The 17,500-nt window shown below is 48.0% G+C and overlaps 2 protein-coding genes across 2 annotated transcripts in view; both read right to left on the reverse strand.

Moving 5' to 3' along the window:
• The window catches only part of LOC129715598 (mucin-2-like), a 7,589-nt gene extending 4,887 nt beyond the window's left edge, over nucleotides 1-2,702 (reverse strand). Inside the window, 3 exon segments of the mRNA XM_055665478.1 lie at nucleotides 214-686; nucleotides 719-1,370; nucleotides 1,373-2,702. Of these exon segments, the coding sequence (XP_055521453.1) occupies nucleotides 214-686; nucleotides 719-1,370; nucleotides 1,373-1,769 (1,522 nt within the window). The 5' untranslated portion in view covers nucleotides 1,770-2,702.
• Nucleotides 2,703-5,102: 2,400 nt separating this feature from the next.
• Nucleotides 5,103-17,500, reverse strand: part of psmb4 (proteasome 20S subunit beta 4) — a 16,552-nt gene continuing 4,154 nt past the window's right edge. The window contains exons 2-8 of the mRNA XM_055665463.1: nucleotides 15,249-15,455; nucleotides 14,975-15,058; nucleotides 12,887-12,949; nucleotides 9,746-9,827; nucleotides 9,536-9,652; nucleotides 8,276-8,364; nucleotides 5,103-5,302 (exon numbers count right to left, since the gene is read on the reverse strand). Of these exons, the coding sequence (XP_055521438.1) occupies nucleotides 5,290-5,302; nucleotides 8,276-8,364; nucleotides 9,536-9,652; nucleotides 9,746-9,827; nucleotides 12,887-12,949; nucleotides 14,975-15,058; nucleotides 15,249-15,455 (655 nt within the window). The 3' untranslated portion in view covers nucleotides 5,103-5,289. The remainder of the gene's footprint in view (nucleotides 5,303-8,275; nucleotides 8,365-9,535; nucleotides 9,653-9,745; nucleotides 9,828-12,886; nucleotides 12,950-14,974; nucleotides 15,059-15,248; nucleotides 15,456-17,500) is intronic.

Below are 17,500 nucleotides of genomic sequence, written 5' to 3' on the forward strand. Positions count from 1 at the left end.
TAGTACTATTGGTGCTGGTACTAGGGGTAGTAGTGGTATTGGTGCTAGTACTAGGGGTAGTGGTATTGGTGCTAGTATTAGGGGTAGTAGTATTGGTGCTAGTATTAGGGGTAGTAGTATTGGTGCTAGTACTACAGGTAGTGGTATTGGTGATAGTACTACAGGTAGTGGTATTGGTGATAGTACTACAGGTAGTGGTATTGGTGATAATACTAGGGGTAGTGGTATTGGTGGTAGTACTAGAGGTAGTGGTATTGGTGCTAGTACTAGGGGTAGTGGTATTGGTGCTAGTACTACGGGTAGTGGTATTGGTGCTGGTACTAGGGGTAGTGGTATTGGTGCTAGTACTAGGGGTAGTGGTATTGGTGCTAGTACTAGGGGTAGTAGTATTATTGGTGATACTACTAGGGGTAGTGGTATTGGTGATAGTACTAGGGGTAGTAGTATTGGTGCTAGTACTACAGGTAGTGGTATTGGTGATAGTACTAGGGGTAGTAGTATTATTGGTGATAGTACTAGGGGTAGTGGTATTGGTGATAGTACTAGGGGTAGTAGTATTGGTGCTAGTACTACAGGTAGTGGTATTGGTGATAGTACTAGGGGTAGTAGTATTATTGGTGCTAGTACTAGGGGTAGTGGTGGTATTGGTGCTAGTACTAGGGGTAGTAGTGGTATTGGTGCTAGTACTACAGGTAGTGGTATTGGTGGTACTACAGGTGGTATTGGTGCTAGTACTAGGGGTAGTGGTATTGGTGCTAGTACTAGGGGTAGTGGTATTGGTGCTAGTACTACAGGTAGTGGTATTGGTGCTAGTACAAGGGGTAGTGGTATTGGTGCTAGTACTAGGGGCAGTAGTACTGTTGGTAGTTCTAGGGGTGGTAGTACTAGATGCAGTGGTATTGGTGCTAGTACTAGGGGCAGTAGTACTGTTGGTAGTTCTAGGGGTGGTAGTAGTACTAGATGCAGTGGTATTGGTGCTAATACTAGGGGCAGTAGTACTATTGGTAGTTCTAGGGGTGGTAGTACTAGATGCAGTGGTATTGGTGCTGGTACTAGGGGTAGTAGTACTATTTGTAGTTCTAGGGTCGCAGTACTATTGGTGGAAGTACTAGGGGTGGTAGTACTATTGGTGCTAGTACTAGCGGTAGCAGTACTATTGGTGCTGGCACTAGGGGTAGTAGTACTATTGGTAGTTCTAGGGGTTGCAGTACTATTGGTGGAAGTACTAGGGGTGGTAGTACTATTGGTGGAAGTACTAGGGGTGGTAGTACTATTGGTGCTAGTACTAGGGGTAGTAGTACTATAGGTAGTACTAGTGGTAGCAGTACTATTGGTGCTAGTAGTACTAGATGTAGTGGTATTGGTGTGGTACTAGGGGTAGTAGTACTAGATGTAGTGGTATTGGTGCTAGTACTAGGGGTAGTAGAACTAGATGTGGTACATGGGGTAGTAGTACTAGATGTATTGGTGCTGGTGCTATTGGTTATTGGTGATAGTACTAGGGGCAGTAGTACTATTGGTGGTAGTACTAGGGGTAGCAGTACTATTGGTGCTAGTACTAGGGGTAGTAGTACTATTGGTGGTAGTACTAGTGGTAGCACTAGTGGTAGCAGTACTATTGGTGGTAGTATTTGGGGTAGTAGTACTAGATGTAGTGGTATAGGTGCTGGTACTAGGGGGAGTACATTGGGTAAGAGTTGGGGGTGAGAAATTGCGAGAGACCGAGGGGGGTGGTGGGTCCCCCCTCCCATGGTATGGAACATTTGCATTTTTCAGCTTGAAATTGTGCAATCTGGTGCATACTGTAGCGAGTCTGTTAACTTACACTTGAATGCAACATTTATGCTTTAAATTGGATTAGTTATGAATAAGGTTAGGCTAAATTACATTCCACAATAGAGCCAGGCTCTGATCAACAGGTGCAGCACACGAGTGATCTTAGTGTATTCATGTATGGAAATCAGATTATAATCAAGCACTTAGCCCACGTTGACCAACCTTGGTCTCACTGCCCACATGGTACTACTCCTGACCCTACTCCAGTTGCACACCTTCTCTCATTCCTGACCACGAGTCCAGCCTTGCACCTGGGCCCCTATTCTACCCTGATCATAGCTGCTTACCTGCTTAGGTTCCCAGTGCTGGACACTCCCATTGTCCCAGCTTTGACTGCACACCTAGTACTATTCCAGACCTTGACTCTGGATGCACATTTGGCCTTGCCCCTAGCCTCTCTGCACTGATAATATACCTGACACCCTGGACTTAACCTATTACATTCAAGTCCACAGGTGCTTATCTAATGCAGCAATCTTTTATGGGGCACTTCACACACCAAATACATGCTACATCCATTGGCTTCTTTGTTATCTAACATGCTAGTTACTTTGTCAAATAAGTCATTAATTGGTTGAACATAATTTCTCATCCATAAAATTATACTCACTCAGCTGTATAAGTATTCTGTTAGCATTTCCTTCATAACAAACTATCCTGAAGTCATTTCACCCCCAATATTCCAATACTTCCCCAGCTGTGCTGACTCGAAGGGCCGAATGGCCTCCTCCTGCACCTATTTCTTAGTAATATTTTCAGAATTTTGCTGACGTCCTCTCAGCTGGAACTTTTCCGAAATGCAAAGTCCGATAACAATATATATTTAAAAGCAGTCTGAAGGGTGCAGCAGCATCTAGGCGACGTTTCGGGCCGAAAACCAAAGGAAATAGGCAACGTTTCGGGTCGAAACGTTGCCTATTTCCTTCGCTCCATAAATGCTGCTGCACCTGCTGAATTTCTCCAGCATTTTTGTGTACCTACAATATATTTAATCAATAATATTCTATTGAATGTGATCTTGAGAGTACATAATATTTTCTGTGGTATTCATAACACAACAATGATAAAAAGATCTTTGTTTTGATTGCACCAACCAACATGCATACATTATTTTATTACAGTTAATATTTACCAAGGGCAAATTTTTGTTCCAATGCTCCCCATTCCCAATTACTGTTACAATGAAGTGATTGAACTCCAAGTGAAGTTTAAATGGCATCAGAAAAATAAAACCTCAGGAATGGATGATATTCATTACGTGGTTGGTGGGAGTCAGTATCAGCACAATTACTATATCAACCTTTGAATCTTCAGATGTCCTGCTTCAAGCTAAAACTAAACACAAATAATAACCTCCTCGCACACGACCCTGCAAGTTTCTCTGTCACTCCATTTTAATTTGTCATTTTAGAGCAGTGGTTCCCAACCTTTTTTTGGCCATGCCCCACCTAATCACCTCTAAAATCCTGATGCCCCCCCCATGTGGTGATATATAATTCTTATCATTTAAAAAGTGAACTCCATTTCAGCTGAAGGTGCGACGTGCATGAAGAGCGATGGAGCGGTGATTATGTAATAACTACACAATAAAGACCTTTTTTACCCCCCAAAAAAAATTTCTTACCCCAAAAAAATAAATCGAAAATTTGGACCCAGACCTTCTCAGTCGCGCTCAATTGCCCCCCTTAAAAATCAAATTGCCCCCCTGTGCGTTGGGAACCACTGTTTTAGAGCAAAGAGATTTAATGGGGAAGAGTGATCAAAATATGACAATTTTAAAATGAATAGCAATGCAGCCAGATTTGAAATTGACACAAAATTCAATTGCCTTGGAATGTAGGTCAAGTTAGTTGACATAGATTTAAAAAGGTGGTGACAGATATTGGTAGATTTTTAAAGAAATAATTCCATTAATATTGTCTAAATTGTCCAGTGAAAATGTGTCGTTTAGACTTTGGAGGTACAGCGCGGAGGCCCTCGGCCCGTGCCGATAGGCGATTACACTGTACGTTAGCACTAAAGGAACAAAAGATGCTGGTTTACACCGAGGATAGACACAAAAAGCTGGAGTATCTCAGCGGGTCAGGCAGCATCTGTGGAGTGAAGGAATAGGTGACGTTTCGGGTCGAGACCCTTCAGACAGTGACCAAGGGAAATGAAAACGAGAGATATAGGTGGTAAATAGGAGAAATGAATGAAAGATGAAGGAAAGAACTCGACCACTGGGCCCGTTAATTGGCTTCTGTAAATTGTCCCCTGTGTGTAGGATAGTGCTAGTCTACGGGATCGCTGGTCGGTGTGGGCCAAAGTAGGTATGTTACAAAACCTACCTGAATCGTCATTGGGAATCTGCCCACAGCCAGGTCCGCGATTTTGGCGCTGTTTGGAGGGGGCGGGTTTAAAACGCGATTTTACTAGGCTGTACTAATCGCAGATGTTCAGCCTAGTAAATCATTAACGAAAAATCGCTGCAAGACCCGGTCGCAAAAGGTATTATTAGTTTTATAGGCCTCGAATAATAGTTATAATAATTTTAAAATTACTGTCTCATTCCGCAACCCCAGGGTTTTATAAAGCAAACAATTAAAGGTATGTACCTTATTTTTACATTAAATGGGGCATATATATAACCCTATATATCAAGTTATCTATAGCGAGTAGTTCATTTTGGGCTTTTTATATCCCGCAGTATTTTTCTCGGCATTTGAGGGCACTAATCCAGCGCGATGTCAACGTTCTAAACCAGCGCGTTCACATGAACCCACTAGAAAAGCCGATTTTAAATGGGCATTTATTTACAGCAATTGAACACTAAATTCTTCCATTTGGCCTATAAATTAATGTAAATTAGATATAAAAATCATGTTATATTGTGAATTCTTTGTGAATAATCTTTGGACACTTAGGCTATTTAAAAGTGTTAATCTTTCCTTACGAAATGGGCTTTTGACTATCCAAGATCACAGCTTTTTTGTAATGTCCATTGAAAATCAATAGGGAACAAGATGCTAATTTCCGAGTATGAAAATGGCCATAACTTTTTTAATACTTGAGATATGAAAGTGAATTTGGTGTCAAATTAAACATTGTTATGCTTTATCTGATGGGATAAATTGCAGACTTGATTTTTAAAATCTCAAAATTTTGTAACATTGCTAGCCAAAGGGCCTGTTCCCACGCTCTCTCTCTAAACTAAAGAACATTTTGCAAAATTAAATATATAAAAAATATTATTATTTTTAAAAAATTGAGGGCAATACTAAACATTCCTTGCAAATAATTCTTTAATTTTGCATACATTAACACCACCCCTATTTCCTGCCCCCACCCCCATTATAAGCATGAAAGCAAACCGACAGAATCCAAGAGGCACAATGATGGCTCTTGGTGTAACGTGTGGAGAGGTTCAGCTTGTGTTGCTTCATCGCCCTCTGCTGTACATTCCGAGCTCTTCTACTCAAACCCACTGAAATAACAAAAAAGTTCAGTCAGTCATAAGCAGCAGCAACGTTAAGAGGCAAGTATAGTTTTAGTTTGGAGATGCAGCGGGGAAACAGGCCTTTCAGCCCACGCTGACCCCGCCAACCAGTAATCACCCTGTGCACTAGTTCTATCCCACACTCTGGGGACAATTTAAGATAAGATAAGATAAGATACATTTATTGTCATTTGGACCCCTTGAGGTCCAAACGAAATGCCGTTTCTGCAGCCATACATTACAAACACATAGACCCAAGACACAACATAATTTACATAAACATCCATCACATCGCTGTGATGGAAGGCCAAAAAAACTTATCTCTCCACTGCACTCTCCCCCCCCCCCCCGATGTCACAGTCAAAGTCAAAGCCCCCGGCTGGAGATGGCAATTGTCCCGCGGCCATTAAAGCCACGCCGGGTGGTGCGAGGTCGCACACCGGGTCTTGGTGTTAGAGCCCCCGGCGTGCGCTCGCAGAGTCCCGCGGCCATTCCAAGCCGCGCGGGGCAGTGGTGTCAGGCCCCGCTCCAGGAGCTCTTCGACCCTGCAACTCGGGCGGGGGGGAAGTCGCCGTTGCGAGAGCCCTGAAAAGCGGTCTCCCTCCAGGGAGCCGCGGGCTCCCGGTGCCGCCGTCCACAGACCTGTCGTTGGAGCCTCCGACTCTCCGGTCGGGCCGCAGCAGCAGCAGCAACAGCAGCGCTCCTCCACCGCTCCACCCGTTCCGGACTCGGCCAGCCCCGCGACGGCGACCGTGAGTTGTAGCACCAGAGTCCCTGGCTTCTTCCTGTTGGAGGCCGCTCCTCGTTGCGGCCCCAACGACAACGGAAACCCGACGAGATAAGGTCGGGTCTCCAGTGCAGGGAGAGATTTAAAAAGTTTCCCCCCCCCCACCCCCCACACACACACACCCAAGAAAAAATAACAAAAACTACATTAAAACACAGACAGAAAAATAATAAAACGCGGACAGACTGCAGAGGCCGCTGCTGGCCAGAGCCGCGCCGCCCACCGGTAACTAATAAACCTGCATGTCTTTGGGAGGAAACTGAAACACCTGGAGAAAACACACACAGTCCCAGGGGGAACGTGCAAACTCTGTACAGACAGCACCCGTGGTCAGGATCGAACCCGGGTCTCTGGCGCCGTGAGGCAGCAACTCTGTGGCAGCCCCGGTTCCCTCCCACACTCCAAAGACGTACGGGTTTGTTGGCTGTTGTTTAAGAAGGAACTACATACAGATACTGGAAAATCGAAGGTAGACAAAAGTGCTGGAGAAACTCAGCGGGTGCGGCAGCATCTATGGAGCGAAGGAAATAGGCACCGTTTCGGGCTGAAACCCTGGGTTTGTAGGCTAATTGGCTTTGGTAAAATTGTAAATGATCCTTGGTGTGTAAGATAGTGTTAGTGCGTGGGGGGGGGATCACAGGTCAGCACAGACCTGGTGGGCTGAAGGGCTCTGTATCTCGAATCTAAATGTGGCCATCACTGCCATGACCCAGAATATAATGCCCACGTGTACACTCCACAGACAGCACATGGGGTCAGGATCAAACCCAACTCTCTGGCCGGCGTCTGAAGAAGGGTCTCGGCCCGAAACGTCACCCATTCCTTCGCTCCACAGATGCTGCCTCACCCGCTGAGTTTCTCCAGCATTTTTGTCTACCATCGATTGTTCCTTCTGCGTCTGCAGTTCCTTCGTAACCCCTCATTCCTGGGATCGTTCTTGTAAACCTCCTCTGGATCCTCTCCAGAACCAGCTGAAGCTCAGCCAGAGCCAGACACGGGTGTGAGGGTTTACGGTGAGAAGGCAGGAGAATGGGGTTAGGAGGGAGAGATAGATCAGCCATGATTGAATATATATATTCAATGCTATATGGTCACACTGATCTGTTCTGTATTTATTTATGCCTACTATATCCTGTTGTGCTGAGAGCCGAGGAGGACTCTCTCGAACTTCTACAGGTGCACAGTAGAGAGCATGCTGACCAGTTGCATCGTGGCTTGGTTCGGCAACTTGAGCCCCCAGGAGCGGAAAAGACTGCAGATAGTTATAAACGCTGCCTAATCCATCATCGGCTCTGACCTCCCTACCATCGAGGGGATCTATTGCAGTCGCTGCCTCAAAAAGGCTGGCAGCATCATCAAAGACCCACACCATCATGGCCACACACTCATCTCCCCGCTACCTTCAGGTAGAAGGTACAGGAGCCTGAAGACTGCAACGACCAGGTTCAGGAATAGCTCCTTCCCCACAGCCACCGGGCTATTAAACTCAACTCAAACAAAACTCTGAACATTAATTGCCCATTATCTGTTTATTTGCACTTTATCTGTTTATTTATTCATGTTTGTGTATGTGTGTGTATATATATATATATACACACACACACATATATATATATATATATATATATATATATATATATATACACACACACATATATATATATATATATATATACACACACATATATATATATATATGATGGTATATGGACACACTGATCCGTTCTGTATTCATTGATGCCTACAATGTTCTGTTGTGCTGAAGCAAAGCAAGAATTTCATTGTCCTATCTGGGACACATGACAATAAACTCTCTTGAATCTTGAATACTTCCAGATCTTCCAATCTACCCTGCACTTTTTTTTCCCCTGCACTTCACTGCTTTGCTTCAGCACAACAGAATATAGTCGGCATGAATATAGAACAATAAACACATGACAATAAACTCTTGAATCTTGAATACACTTGATGGGCCGAATGGCCTGATTCTAGTCCTGGTCCTTCCTCAGATACGGGGCCCATATTTGCTCACGGTTGGTTCTCCAAATGCGGCCTGACCTGATGATGCGAGCACTTTGATGGCCCATTGGCGTGTAAATGAGAAGCTGCGGCAACGACACAGGTCCCAACCCACGCCCCTGTTGTCCTCGCCCCCCCCCCCGCAGCCTGGTCACCTGATCATGTGAGCGATATCCCAGTTGGTCTCGGACGTTAGCGGCCCCTCGATTTCCACGCCCGCCGCTGTCACCGTCGCCAGTTGGTACTGCAAGACAAAAGAACAGAGACGGCGGCTTATAACGGCCCCGCACAACACCAAGAGCCGGAGTAAATCAGCCCGTCCGGCAGCATCTGCGGAGGGAATGGTCAGGCATGACAGCGCGGTATAGAGGAAAGATTTATCTGACCACAAAGGTGGCGCAGCGGTAGAGTCGCTGCCTCACAGCGTCAGAGACCCGGGTTCCACCCTAACTACGGGTGCTGCCTGTAGTTTATGGGACCACGTGGGTTTTCTCCAGGTTCTCTGGTTCCCTCCCACACGGGCAGGTTTGGGAACATTGTGAATTGTCCCGTGTGTGTCGGGTCGATCGTGCTAGTGTGCGGTGTGATCGCTGGTTGGCGTGAACTCGCAGGGCCAAAGGGCCCGTTTCCACACTGTATCACTCTATGACTAAGTTGCCCACACTGGCCAACATGTCCCAGCTACACTCCAAACATACAGGTTTGCAGGTTCATTGGCTTGGTGTATGTGTAAATTGTTCCTAGTGTGCGGAAGGTTGTGTTAGTGTGCGGGGATCGCTGGTCGGCGCGGACTCGGTGGGCCGAAGGTTCTGTTCCCGCACTGTATCTCTAAACTAAACTCAACTCCCTCGGTACACCATATAACCATATAACAATTACACCACGGAAACAGGCCATCTCGACCCTTCTAGTCCGTGCCTAACCCATAATCTCCCCTAGTCCCATATACCTGCGCTCAGACCATAACCCTCCATTCCCTTCCCATCCATATAACTATCCAATTTATTTTTAAATGATAAAAACGAACCTGCCTCCACCACCTTCACTGGAAGCTCATTCCACGCAGCCACCACTCTCTGAGTAAAGAAGTTCCCCCTCATGTTACCCCTAAACTTCAGTCCCTTAATTCTCAAGTCATGTCCCCTTGTTTGAATCTTCCCTACTCTCAGTGGGAAAAGCTTTTCCACGTCAACTCTGTCTATCCCTCTCATCATTTTAAAAGACCTCTATCAAGTCCCCCCTTAACCTTCTGCGCTCCAGGGAATAAAGACCTAACTTGTTCAACCTTTCTCTGTAACTTAGTTGCTGAAACCCAGGCAACATTCTAGTAAATCTCCTCTGTACGCTCTCTATTTTTGTTGACAAGAGGTACACGTGACAATAAACTAAACCGATCATGGGGCTTCTTCACGTACCCGGTTGTAGGACCTTGCGTCTCGGTAATACAGGACCTTCAGGCAGCGTTCGATCAACTGGCGGGCTTCGTCTTTAGAGATGACAGCGTTGTTTTCCGCTACCTGCCTCATCAGGGGCTGTTTGGGTGGAAAGCAGAAGCCGTCAGTGCGAGGGGCGGAGGGCGGCACGGTGAAATTGGTCGCGGCGGAACTGAATATCGGGGGACTTACCTGCGCAAGGTAGGCGCCAAATCCCGTGGCCACTGTCGGAGCCTCGTAGGCAACTCCCAGCTTGTCTACGTAACCCAGGAAGCTGCAAGAGTTAAGGGACAGAAGTTTAGGGGTAATATGAGGGGCAACTTCTTTACGCAGAGAGTGGTGGCGGTGTGGAATGAGCTCCCAGTGGAAGTGGTGGAGGCAGGTTCATTGGTATCATTTAAAAATAAATTGGATAGGCATATGGATGAGAAGGGAATGGAGGGTTATGGTATGAGTGCAGGCAGGTGGGACTAAGGGGAAAAAAATGTGTTCGGCATGGACTTGTAGGGCCGAGATGGCCTGTTTCCGTGCTGTAATTGTTATATGGTTATAAGAGTTAGAAACATAGAAAATAGGTGCAGGAGGAGGCCATTTGGCCCTTCGAGCCAGCACCGCCATTCATTGTGATCAGGGCTGATCGTCCCCAATCAATAACCCATGCCTGCCTTCTCCCCATATCCCTCGATTCCACTGGCCCCTAGAGCTAACAAACAAACTACAAACAGAATCACATATTCTTTTACATATTACATGTTGTGGGCGGAAGGAAAAAGGGAAAAAAATACAGCGATTAAAAAAAAACACACATCATTCTCTCCGTTCTCACAGCATGGCAATGGAGGCGTTTGCCTGACCGTAGCAGCTGGAACAGTCCGTTACTGGGGTGGAAGGGGTCCCCCGTGATCTTGTTGGATCTGGAGTTGCACCTCCTGATGTAGATGCACTGTCTACCTTGTCAGTTCTTCCCTTCCCTCCCGCACCACCCCCTCCCCGGGTACTTTCCGTTGCAACCGCAAGAGATGCAACACCTGTCCCTTCACCTCCCCCCTCGACTCCATTCAAGGACCCAAGCAGTCGTTCCAGGTGCGACAAAGGTTCACCTGCATCTCCTCCAACCTCATCTACTGCATCCTCTGCTCTAGATGTCAGCTGATTTACATCGGGGAGACTAAGCGTAGGTTGGGCGATCGTTTCGCCGAACACCTCCGCTCACAGTCCGCAATAACCAACCTGACCTCCCGGTGGCTCAGCACTTCAACTCCCCCTCCCATTCCCAATCCGACCTCTCTGTCCTGGGTCTCCTCCATTGCCAGAGTGAGCAACAGCAGAAATTGGAGGAACAGCTCCTCATATTCCGCCTGGGTTGCTTGCGTCCGGATGGCATTAACATTGAATTCTCCCAATTTTGCTAGCCCTTGCTGTCTCCTCCCCTTCCTTAACCCTCTAGCTGTCTCCTCCCACCCTCCTATCCCCCCGCCCTCGGGCTCCTCCTCCTCCCCTTTTCCTTCCTTCTCCCCCCCCACCCCCATCAGTCTGAAGAAGGGTCTTGTCCCGAAACGTCGCCTATTTCCTTCGCTCCACATAGATGCTGCTGCACCCGCTGAGTTTATATAACCATATAACAATTACAGCACGGAAACAGGCCATCTCGACCCTTCTAGTCCGTGCCGAACACATAATCTCCCCTAGTCCCATATACCTGCGCTCAGACCATAACCCTCCATTCCCTTCCCATCCATATAACTATCCAATTATTTTTAAATGATAAAAACGAACCTGCCTCCACCACCTTCACTGGAAGCTCATTCCACACAGCTACCACTCTCTGAGTAAAGAAGTTCCCCCTCATGTTACCCCTAAACTTCAGTCCCTTAATTCTCATGTCATGTCCCCTTGTTTGAATCTTCCCTACTCTCAGTGGGAAAAGCTTTTCCACGTCAACTCTGTCTATCCCTCTCATCATTTTAAAAACCTCTATCAAGTCCCCCCTTAACCTTCTGCGCTCCAAAGAATAAAGCCCTAACTTGTTCAACCTTTCTCTGTAACTTAGTTGCTGAAACCCAGGCAACATTCTAGTAAATCTGAAGCAATTCTGTGTACCTTGCACTGTCTACCTATTTGATGACCCTCGGACTATCCTTGATCGGACTTTGTTGGCTGTACCTTGCACTAATCGTTATTCCCTTATCAGGCATCTATAGACTGTAAATGGATCGACTGTAATAGCATAGAATTAGGTGCAGGAGTAGAGGCCATTCGGCCCTTCGAGCCTGCACCGCCATTCAATATGATCATGGCTGATCATCCAACTCAGTATCCCGTACCTGCCTTCTCTCCATACCCCCTGATCCCCTTAGCCACAAGGGCCACATCTAACTCCCTCTTAAATATAGCCAATGAACTGTGGCCTCAACTACCCTCTGTGGCAGAGAGTTCCAGAGATTCACCACTCTCTGTGTGAAAAAAGTTCTTCTCATCTCGGTTTTAAAGGATTTCCCCTTTATCCTTAAGCTGTGACCCCTTGTCCTGGACTTCCCTAACATCGGGAACTATCTTCCTGCATCTAGCCTGTCCAACCCCTTAAGAATTTTGTAAGTTTCTATAAGATTCCCTCTCAATCTTCTAAATTCTAGAGAGTATAAACCAAGTCTATCCAGTCTTTCTTCATAAGATATAAGTCTTCATAAGACTTTCTTCATAATGATGTATTGTCTTTCCACTGACTGGTTAGCTCGTAACAAAAGCTCTTCTCTGTACCTCGGTACACGTGACACTAAACTAAACTAAAATTGAAGATGGTCACAAAATGCTGGAGTAACTCAGCGGGTGAGGCAGCATCTCTGGAGAGAAGGAGAGGGCGACGTTTCGGGTCGAGACACTTCTTCAGACTGGCGTCGGAGGGAGATAGATGCACAAGGAAGTGTGAAGGTGTGAAAACAGGGCAATGGGAATGGAGATCAAGGAAAATGAAGAATAGATCATAGAAAATAGGTGTAGGAGGAGGCCATTCGGCCCTTCGAGCCAGCCCCGCCATTCATTGTGATCATGGCTGATTGTCCCCAATCAATAACCCGTGCCTGCCTTCTCCCCATATCCCTTGACTCCACCAGCCCCTAGAGCTCTATCTAACTCTCTCTTAAATCCACCTAGTGATTTGGCCTCCACTGCCCTCTGTGGCAGGGAATTCCACAAATGTTTCCACATTAATGTTTCAATTGAGGTTGGAGGGAAATTTTCAGAGGATTTTTTATTTTTGGTTGAAACAATGACTGCTCCGTCCATGTATCCTCACGTTCCAGACCTGCCCCCCCCTCTCCCAGTTCATCGAGTTACCTCTCGCCATTGTTTATTCCACCGATGATGACTGTGTTCCACAGAGGATTCATCCGGGATCTCCTGTGGAAAGAAGCAGAGAGGGAGGAAGAGAGAGTTGAGGCCGGGACTATCACAACATTCAAGAAACATTCAGACAGGTGCATGGATAGGACGGGTTTGGAGGGATATGGGCCAAACGCAATATGGCAGGTGGGACTAATGTAGATGGGGCATAGAAACATAGAAAATAGGTGTAGGAGGAGGCCATTCGGCCCTTCGAGACAGCACCACCATTCATTGTGATCATGGCTGATTGTCCCCAATCAATAACCCGTGCCTGCCTTCTCCCCATATCCCTTGGCTCCACCAGCCCCTAGAGCTCTATCTAACTCTTCTCTTAAATCCATCCAGTGATTTGGCCTGCACTGCCCTCTGTGGCAGGGAATTCCACAAATTCACAACTCTCTGGGTGAAAAAGTTTTTTCTCACCTCAGTCTTAAATGACCTCCCCTTTATTCTAAGACTGTGGCCCCCTGGTTCTGGACTCGTCCAAAATTGGGAACATTTTTCCTGCATCTAGCTTGTCCAGTCCTTTTATGATTTTATATGTTTCTATAAGATTCCCCCCCTCATCCTTCTAAACTCCAGTGAATACAAGCCCAGTCTTTTCAATCTTTTTTCTCACCTCAGTCTTAAGTGACCTCCCCTTTATTCTAAGAACATGTTGGTCGGCGTGGGCAAGTCGGGCCGAAGGGCCTGTTCCCACGCTGTATAGGAGCAGAATTAGGCCATTTGGCCCATCGAATCATGGCTGCCATTCGATCATGCTGGTCTTATTTTTCCCCCCTTCAACCCCATCCTCCCGACTTCTCCCCGTCACCTTAGACGCCCGTACTAATCAGGACCCATCGATCTCCGATTTTAAAATACCCAACGACTCGGAATATAGAGTATAGAAGTTGGGATGTAATGTTAAAATTGCACACGGCATTGGTGAGGCCAATTCTGGAGTATGGTGTACAATTTTGGTCGCCTAATTATAGGAAGGATGTCAACAAAATAGGGAGAGTACAGAGGAGATTTACTAGAATGTTGCCTGGGTTTCAGCAACTAAGTTACAGAGAAAGGTTGAACAAGTTAGGGCTTTATTCTTTGGAGCGCAGAAGGTTAAGGGGGGACTTGATAGAGGTTTTTAAAATGATGAGAGGGATAGACAGAGTTGACGTGGGAAAGCTTTTCCCACTGAGAGTAGGGAAGATTCAAACAAGGGGACATGACATGAGAATTAAGGGACTGAAGTTTAGGGGTAACATGAGGGGGGAACTTCTTTACTCAGAGAGTGGTGGCTGTGTGGAATGAGCTTCCAGTGAAGGTGGTGGAGGCAGGTTCGTTTTTATCATTTAAAAATAAATTGGATAGTTATATGGATGGGAAGGGAATGGAGGGTTATGGTCTGAGCGCAGGTATATGGGACTAGGGGAGATTATGTGTTCGGCACGGACTAGAAGGGTCGAGATGGCCTGTTTCCGTGCTGTAATTGTTATATGGTTATATGGTTATAGACACAAAAAGTTGGAGTAATGCCCCAGGTTGTCCCACTTAGGAAACCTGAACGGAAACCTTTGGGGACTTTGCGCCCCCACCCAAGGTTTCCGTGCGGTTCCCGGAGGTTGCAGGTGGTTGCAGGTAGTGGAGCAGGTAGAGAGACTGACAAAAACCTCCGGGAACCGCACTGAAACCTTGTGTGGGGCGCAAAGTCTCCTGAGGTTTCCGTTCAGGTTGCCCAAGTGGGACAGGGGCATAACTCAGCCGGTCGGGCAGCATCTCTGGAGAGCAAGAAGAGGTGATGTTTCGTGTCGAGACCCTTCTGACCCGAAACATCACCTTCTCTTTTATCTCCAGAGATGCTGCCCGACCCGCTGAGTTACTCCAGCGTTTCCGGGGTCTATCTTGGGTTTAAACCAGCATCTGCGACTCCTCCCTGGGCCTTGGATCCACGAGCTGAACGGAGATACTCCAGCACGTTGCGTGTTACAGAGGCGATGGCGCTGGGTCAGACGAGGTAGATTTTGGCCTCTCCGCCATCTCCACTGGCCTCTCACTCACCGGTTATACATGACCCTGGTCAGCCAGGAGTGGATCGCCTTCGGGCTGTAGCTGTGGCCATCTCCGAGCAAGTCTTCGTCAATGCTGGGGAACAAAATGGCGGTCGACCGATGAACAGACGCCCCATCCAACAGTCTGCCCGTCTCCCCCCCCCCCCCCCCCCCCCCCCCCGAAGCCAGACACAAAATAAAATGCCTCAACTCAGCGGGTCAGGCAACATCTCTTGTGGCTACAGAGACGGCTGGCCCCTGGTCTCCGCCCCACACACACTCACATCATCTGCTCGATGGCCTGCTTGAGGTGCTGGTAGTCAGCGTAGTCGCCCGATGCCCCCAGGATCGTCGCCTCGTTCACCTTCATCAGCCGCGGGACGTTGCGGAAGCGCGCCATGGATCCGTACGAGCCCAGCATGTCGGCGGCGAGGATCACCCCCCCATCAAACTTCACCCCCAGCACCGACGTGCCCGTCACCATCGGGCTCCTGTGGGCACAGGGAGGGTGAGGGCAAGAACCGTGAGAGAGAGAGGGGGAGGGAGAGAGAGAGGGGGAGAGAGAGAGAGAGAGAGAGAGAGAGAGACAGAGAGAGAGGGGGAGAGAGAGAGAGAGAGAGAGGGGGGGAGGGGGAGAGAGAGAGAGGGGGATATATATATAGAGAGAGAGAGAGAGAGAGAGAGATAGAGGAGAGAGAGAGAGACAGAGAGAGAGAGAGGGGGGGGGGAGAGAGAGAGGGATATAGAGAGAGATAGATAGAGACAGAGAGACAGAGAGATAGAGAGAGGGGGAGAGAGAGACAGACAGAGAGAGGGGGAGGGAGAGAGAGAGAGAGAGGGGGATATATATATAGAGAGAGAGAGAGAGAGAGGGAGAGAGAGAGAGAGAGAGAGAGAGAGAGAGAGGGAGAGACAGAGAGAGAGAGAGGGGAGAGAGAGAGACAGAGAGAGGGGAGAGAGAGAGGGGAGAGAGAGACAGAGAGAGAGGGGAGAGAGAGGGGGGGGGGGGAGGGTGAGGGCAGAACCCGTGGAGAGGGGGGGGAGGGGGGAGAGAGAGAGGGGGATATACATATAGAGAGAGAGAGAGAGAGACATACGGAGAAGGGGGGAGAGGTGAGAGGGGGAGAGAGAGACAGACAGAGAGAGAGAGGGAGAGAGAGGGGGGGGGGGGAGGGGGAGGGGGATATATATATACATATAGAGACAGAGAGAGAGACATACGGAGAGGGGGAGAGAGGTGAGAGGGGGAGGGAGAGAGGGAGTGAGAGAGAGACAGAGAGACAGGCGGAGAGAGGGGGGGGAAGAGAGAAACAAAGACAGAGAGAGTTGCAGTGACTCAGTTGCTCAGGCAGCATCACTACAGGAAGCTTCACGTGGCTACACCAGTATATTGACATTACAACTGTATATGACACTGAATACAGACGTGTAGACAACAACTTTGTTGAGCGGTGTGGGCTGAATCACCTGCAGCTCAACACCGACAAGGCTAAGGAGTTGCTGGTGGACTTTAGGAGGAGAGGAACATTCCCTGTGTCCCGTCTCCGTCAATGGTGTGGATGTGTGGTTCAAATTCTTTGGAGCGGCCTGGGACAGTAAGCTGGACGGGTCCAGGAACGCTGAGGCCCCTGTACAAGAAGGGACAGAGACGGCTGTGCTCCGCTCCTTCAACATCTGCAGTGGGATGATGCAGATGTTCTACCAATCGGACTCCCGACAGGATCGACAAACTCATCGGGAAGGCCGGATCCGTCCCGGGGGCGGAGTTGATGTTGGATTGACGGGAGGTGGTCTCGGACGGGAGGTTAATCTCTGACGGGAGGTCGGTCTCGGACTCGGACGGGAGGTGGTCTCGGACAGGAGGTCGATCTCGGACAGGAGGATGCTCCTCAAACTGCGGTGCCTCCTGGACAACACAGCTTCACACCCCCTCCATGACACACTGGTCAACCTGAGGAGCACCTTCAGCAACATAGAAACTAGGTGCAGGAGTAGGCCATTCGGCCCTTCGAGCCTGCACCGCCATTCAATATGATCATGGCTGATCATCCAACTCAGTATCCCGTACCTGCCTTCTCTCCATACCCCCTGATCCCCTTAGCCACAAGGGCCACATCTAACTCCCTCTTAAATATAGCCAATGAACTGTGGCCTCAACTACCCTCTGTGGCAGAGAGTTCCAGAGATTCACCACTCTCTGCGTGAAAAAAGTTCTTCTCATCTCGGTTTTAAAGGATTTCCCCCTTTATCCTTAAGCTGTGACCCCTTGTCCTGGACTTCCCCAACATCGGGAACAATCTTCCTGCATCTAGCCTGTCCAACCCCCTTAAGAATTTTGTAAGTTTCTATAAGATCCCCTCTCAATCTTCTAAATTCTAGAGAGTATAAACCAAGTCTATCCAGCCTTTCTTCATAAGACAGTCCTGACATCCCAGGAATCAGTCTGGTGAACCGTCTCTGCACTCCCAACAGACTGGTCCCACCAAGATGCAGCACAGAACGCCACAGGAGATCCTTCTTCCCTGTGGCTGTCAAA

The sequence above is a fragment of the Leucoraja erinacea genome, unplaced genomic scaffold, assembly GCF_028641065.1.
Source record: "Leucoraja erinacea ecotype New England unplaced genomic scaffold, Leri_hhj_1 Leri_126S, whole genome shotgun sequence".
Taxonomy (NCBI): domain Eukaryota; kingdom Metazoa; phylum Chordata; class Chondrichthyes; order Rajiformes; family Rajidae; genus Leucoraja; species Leucoraja erinaceus.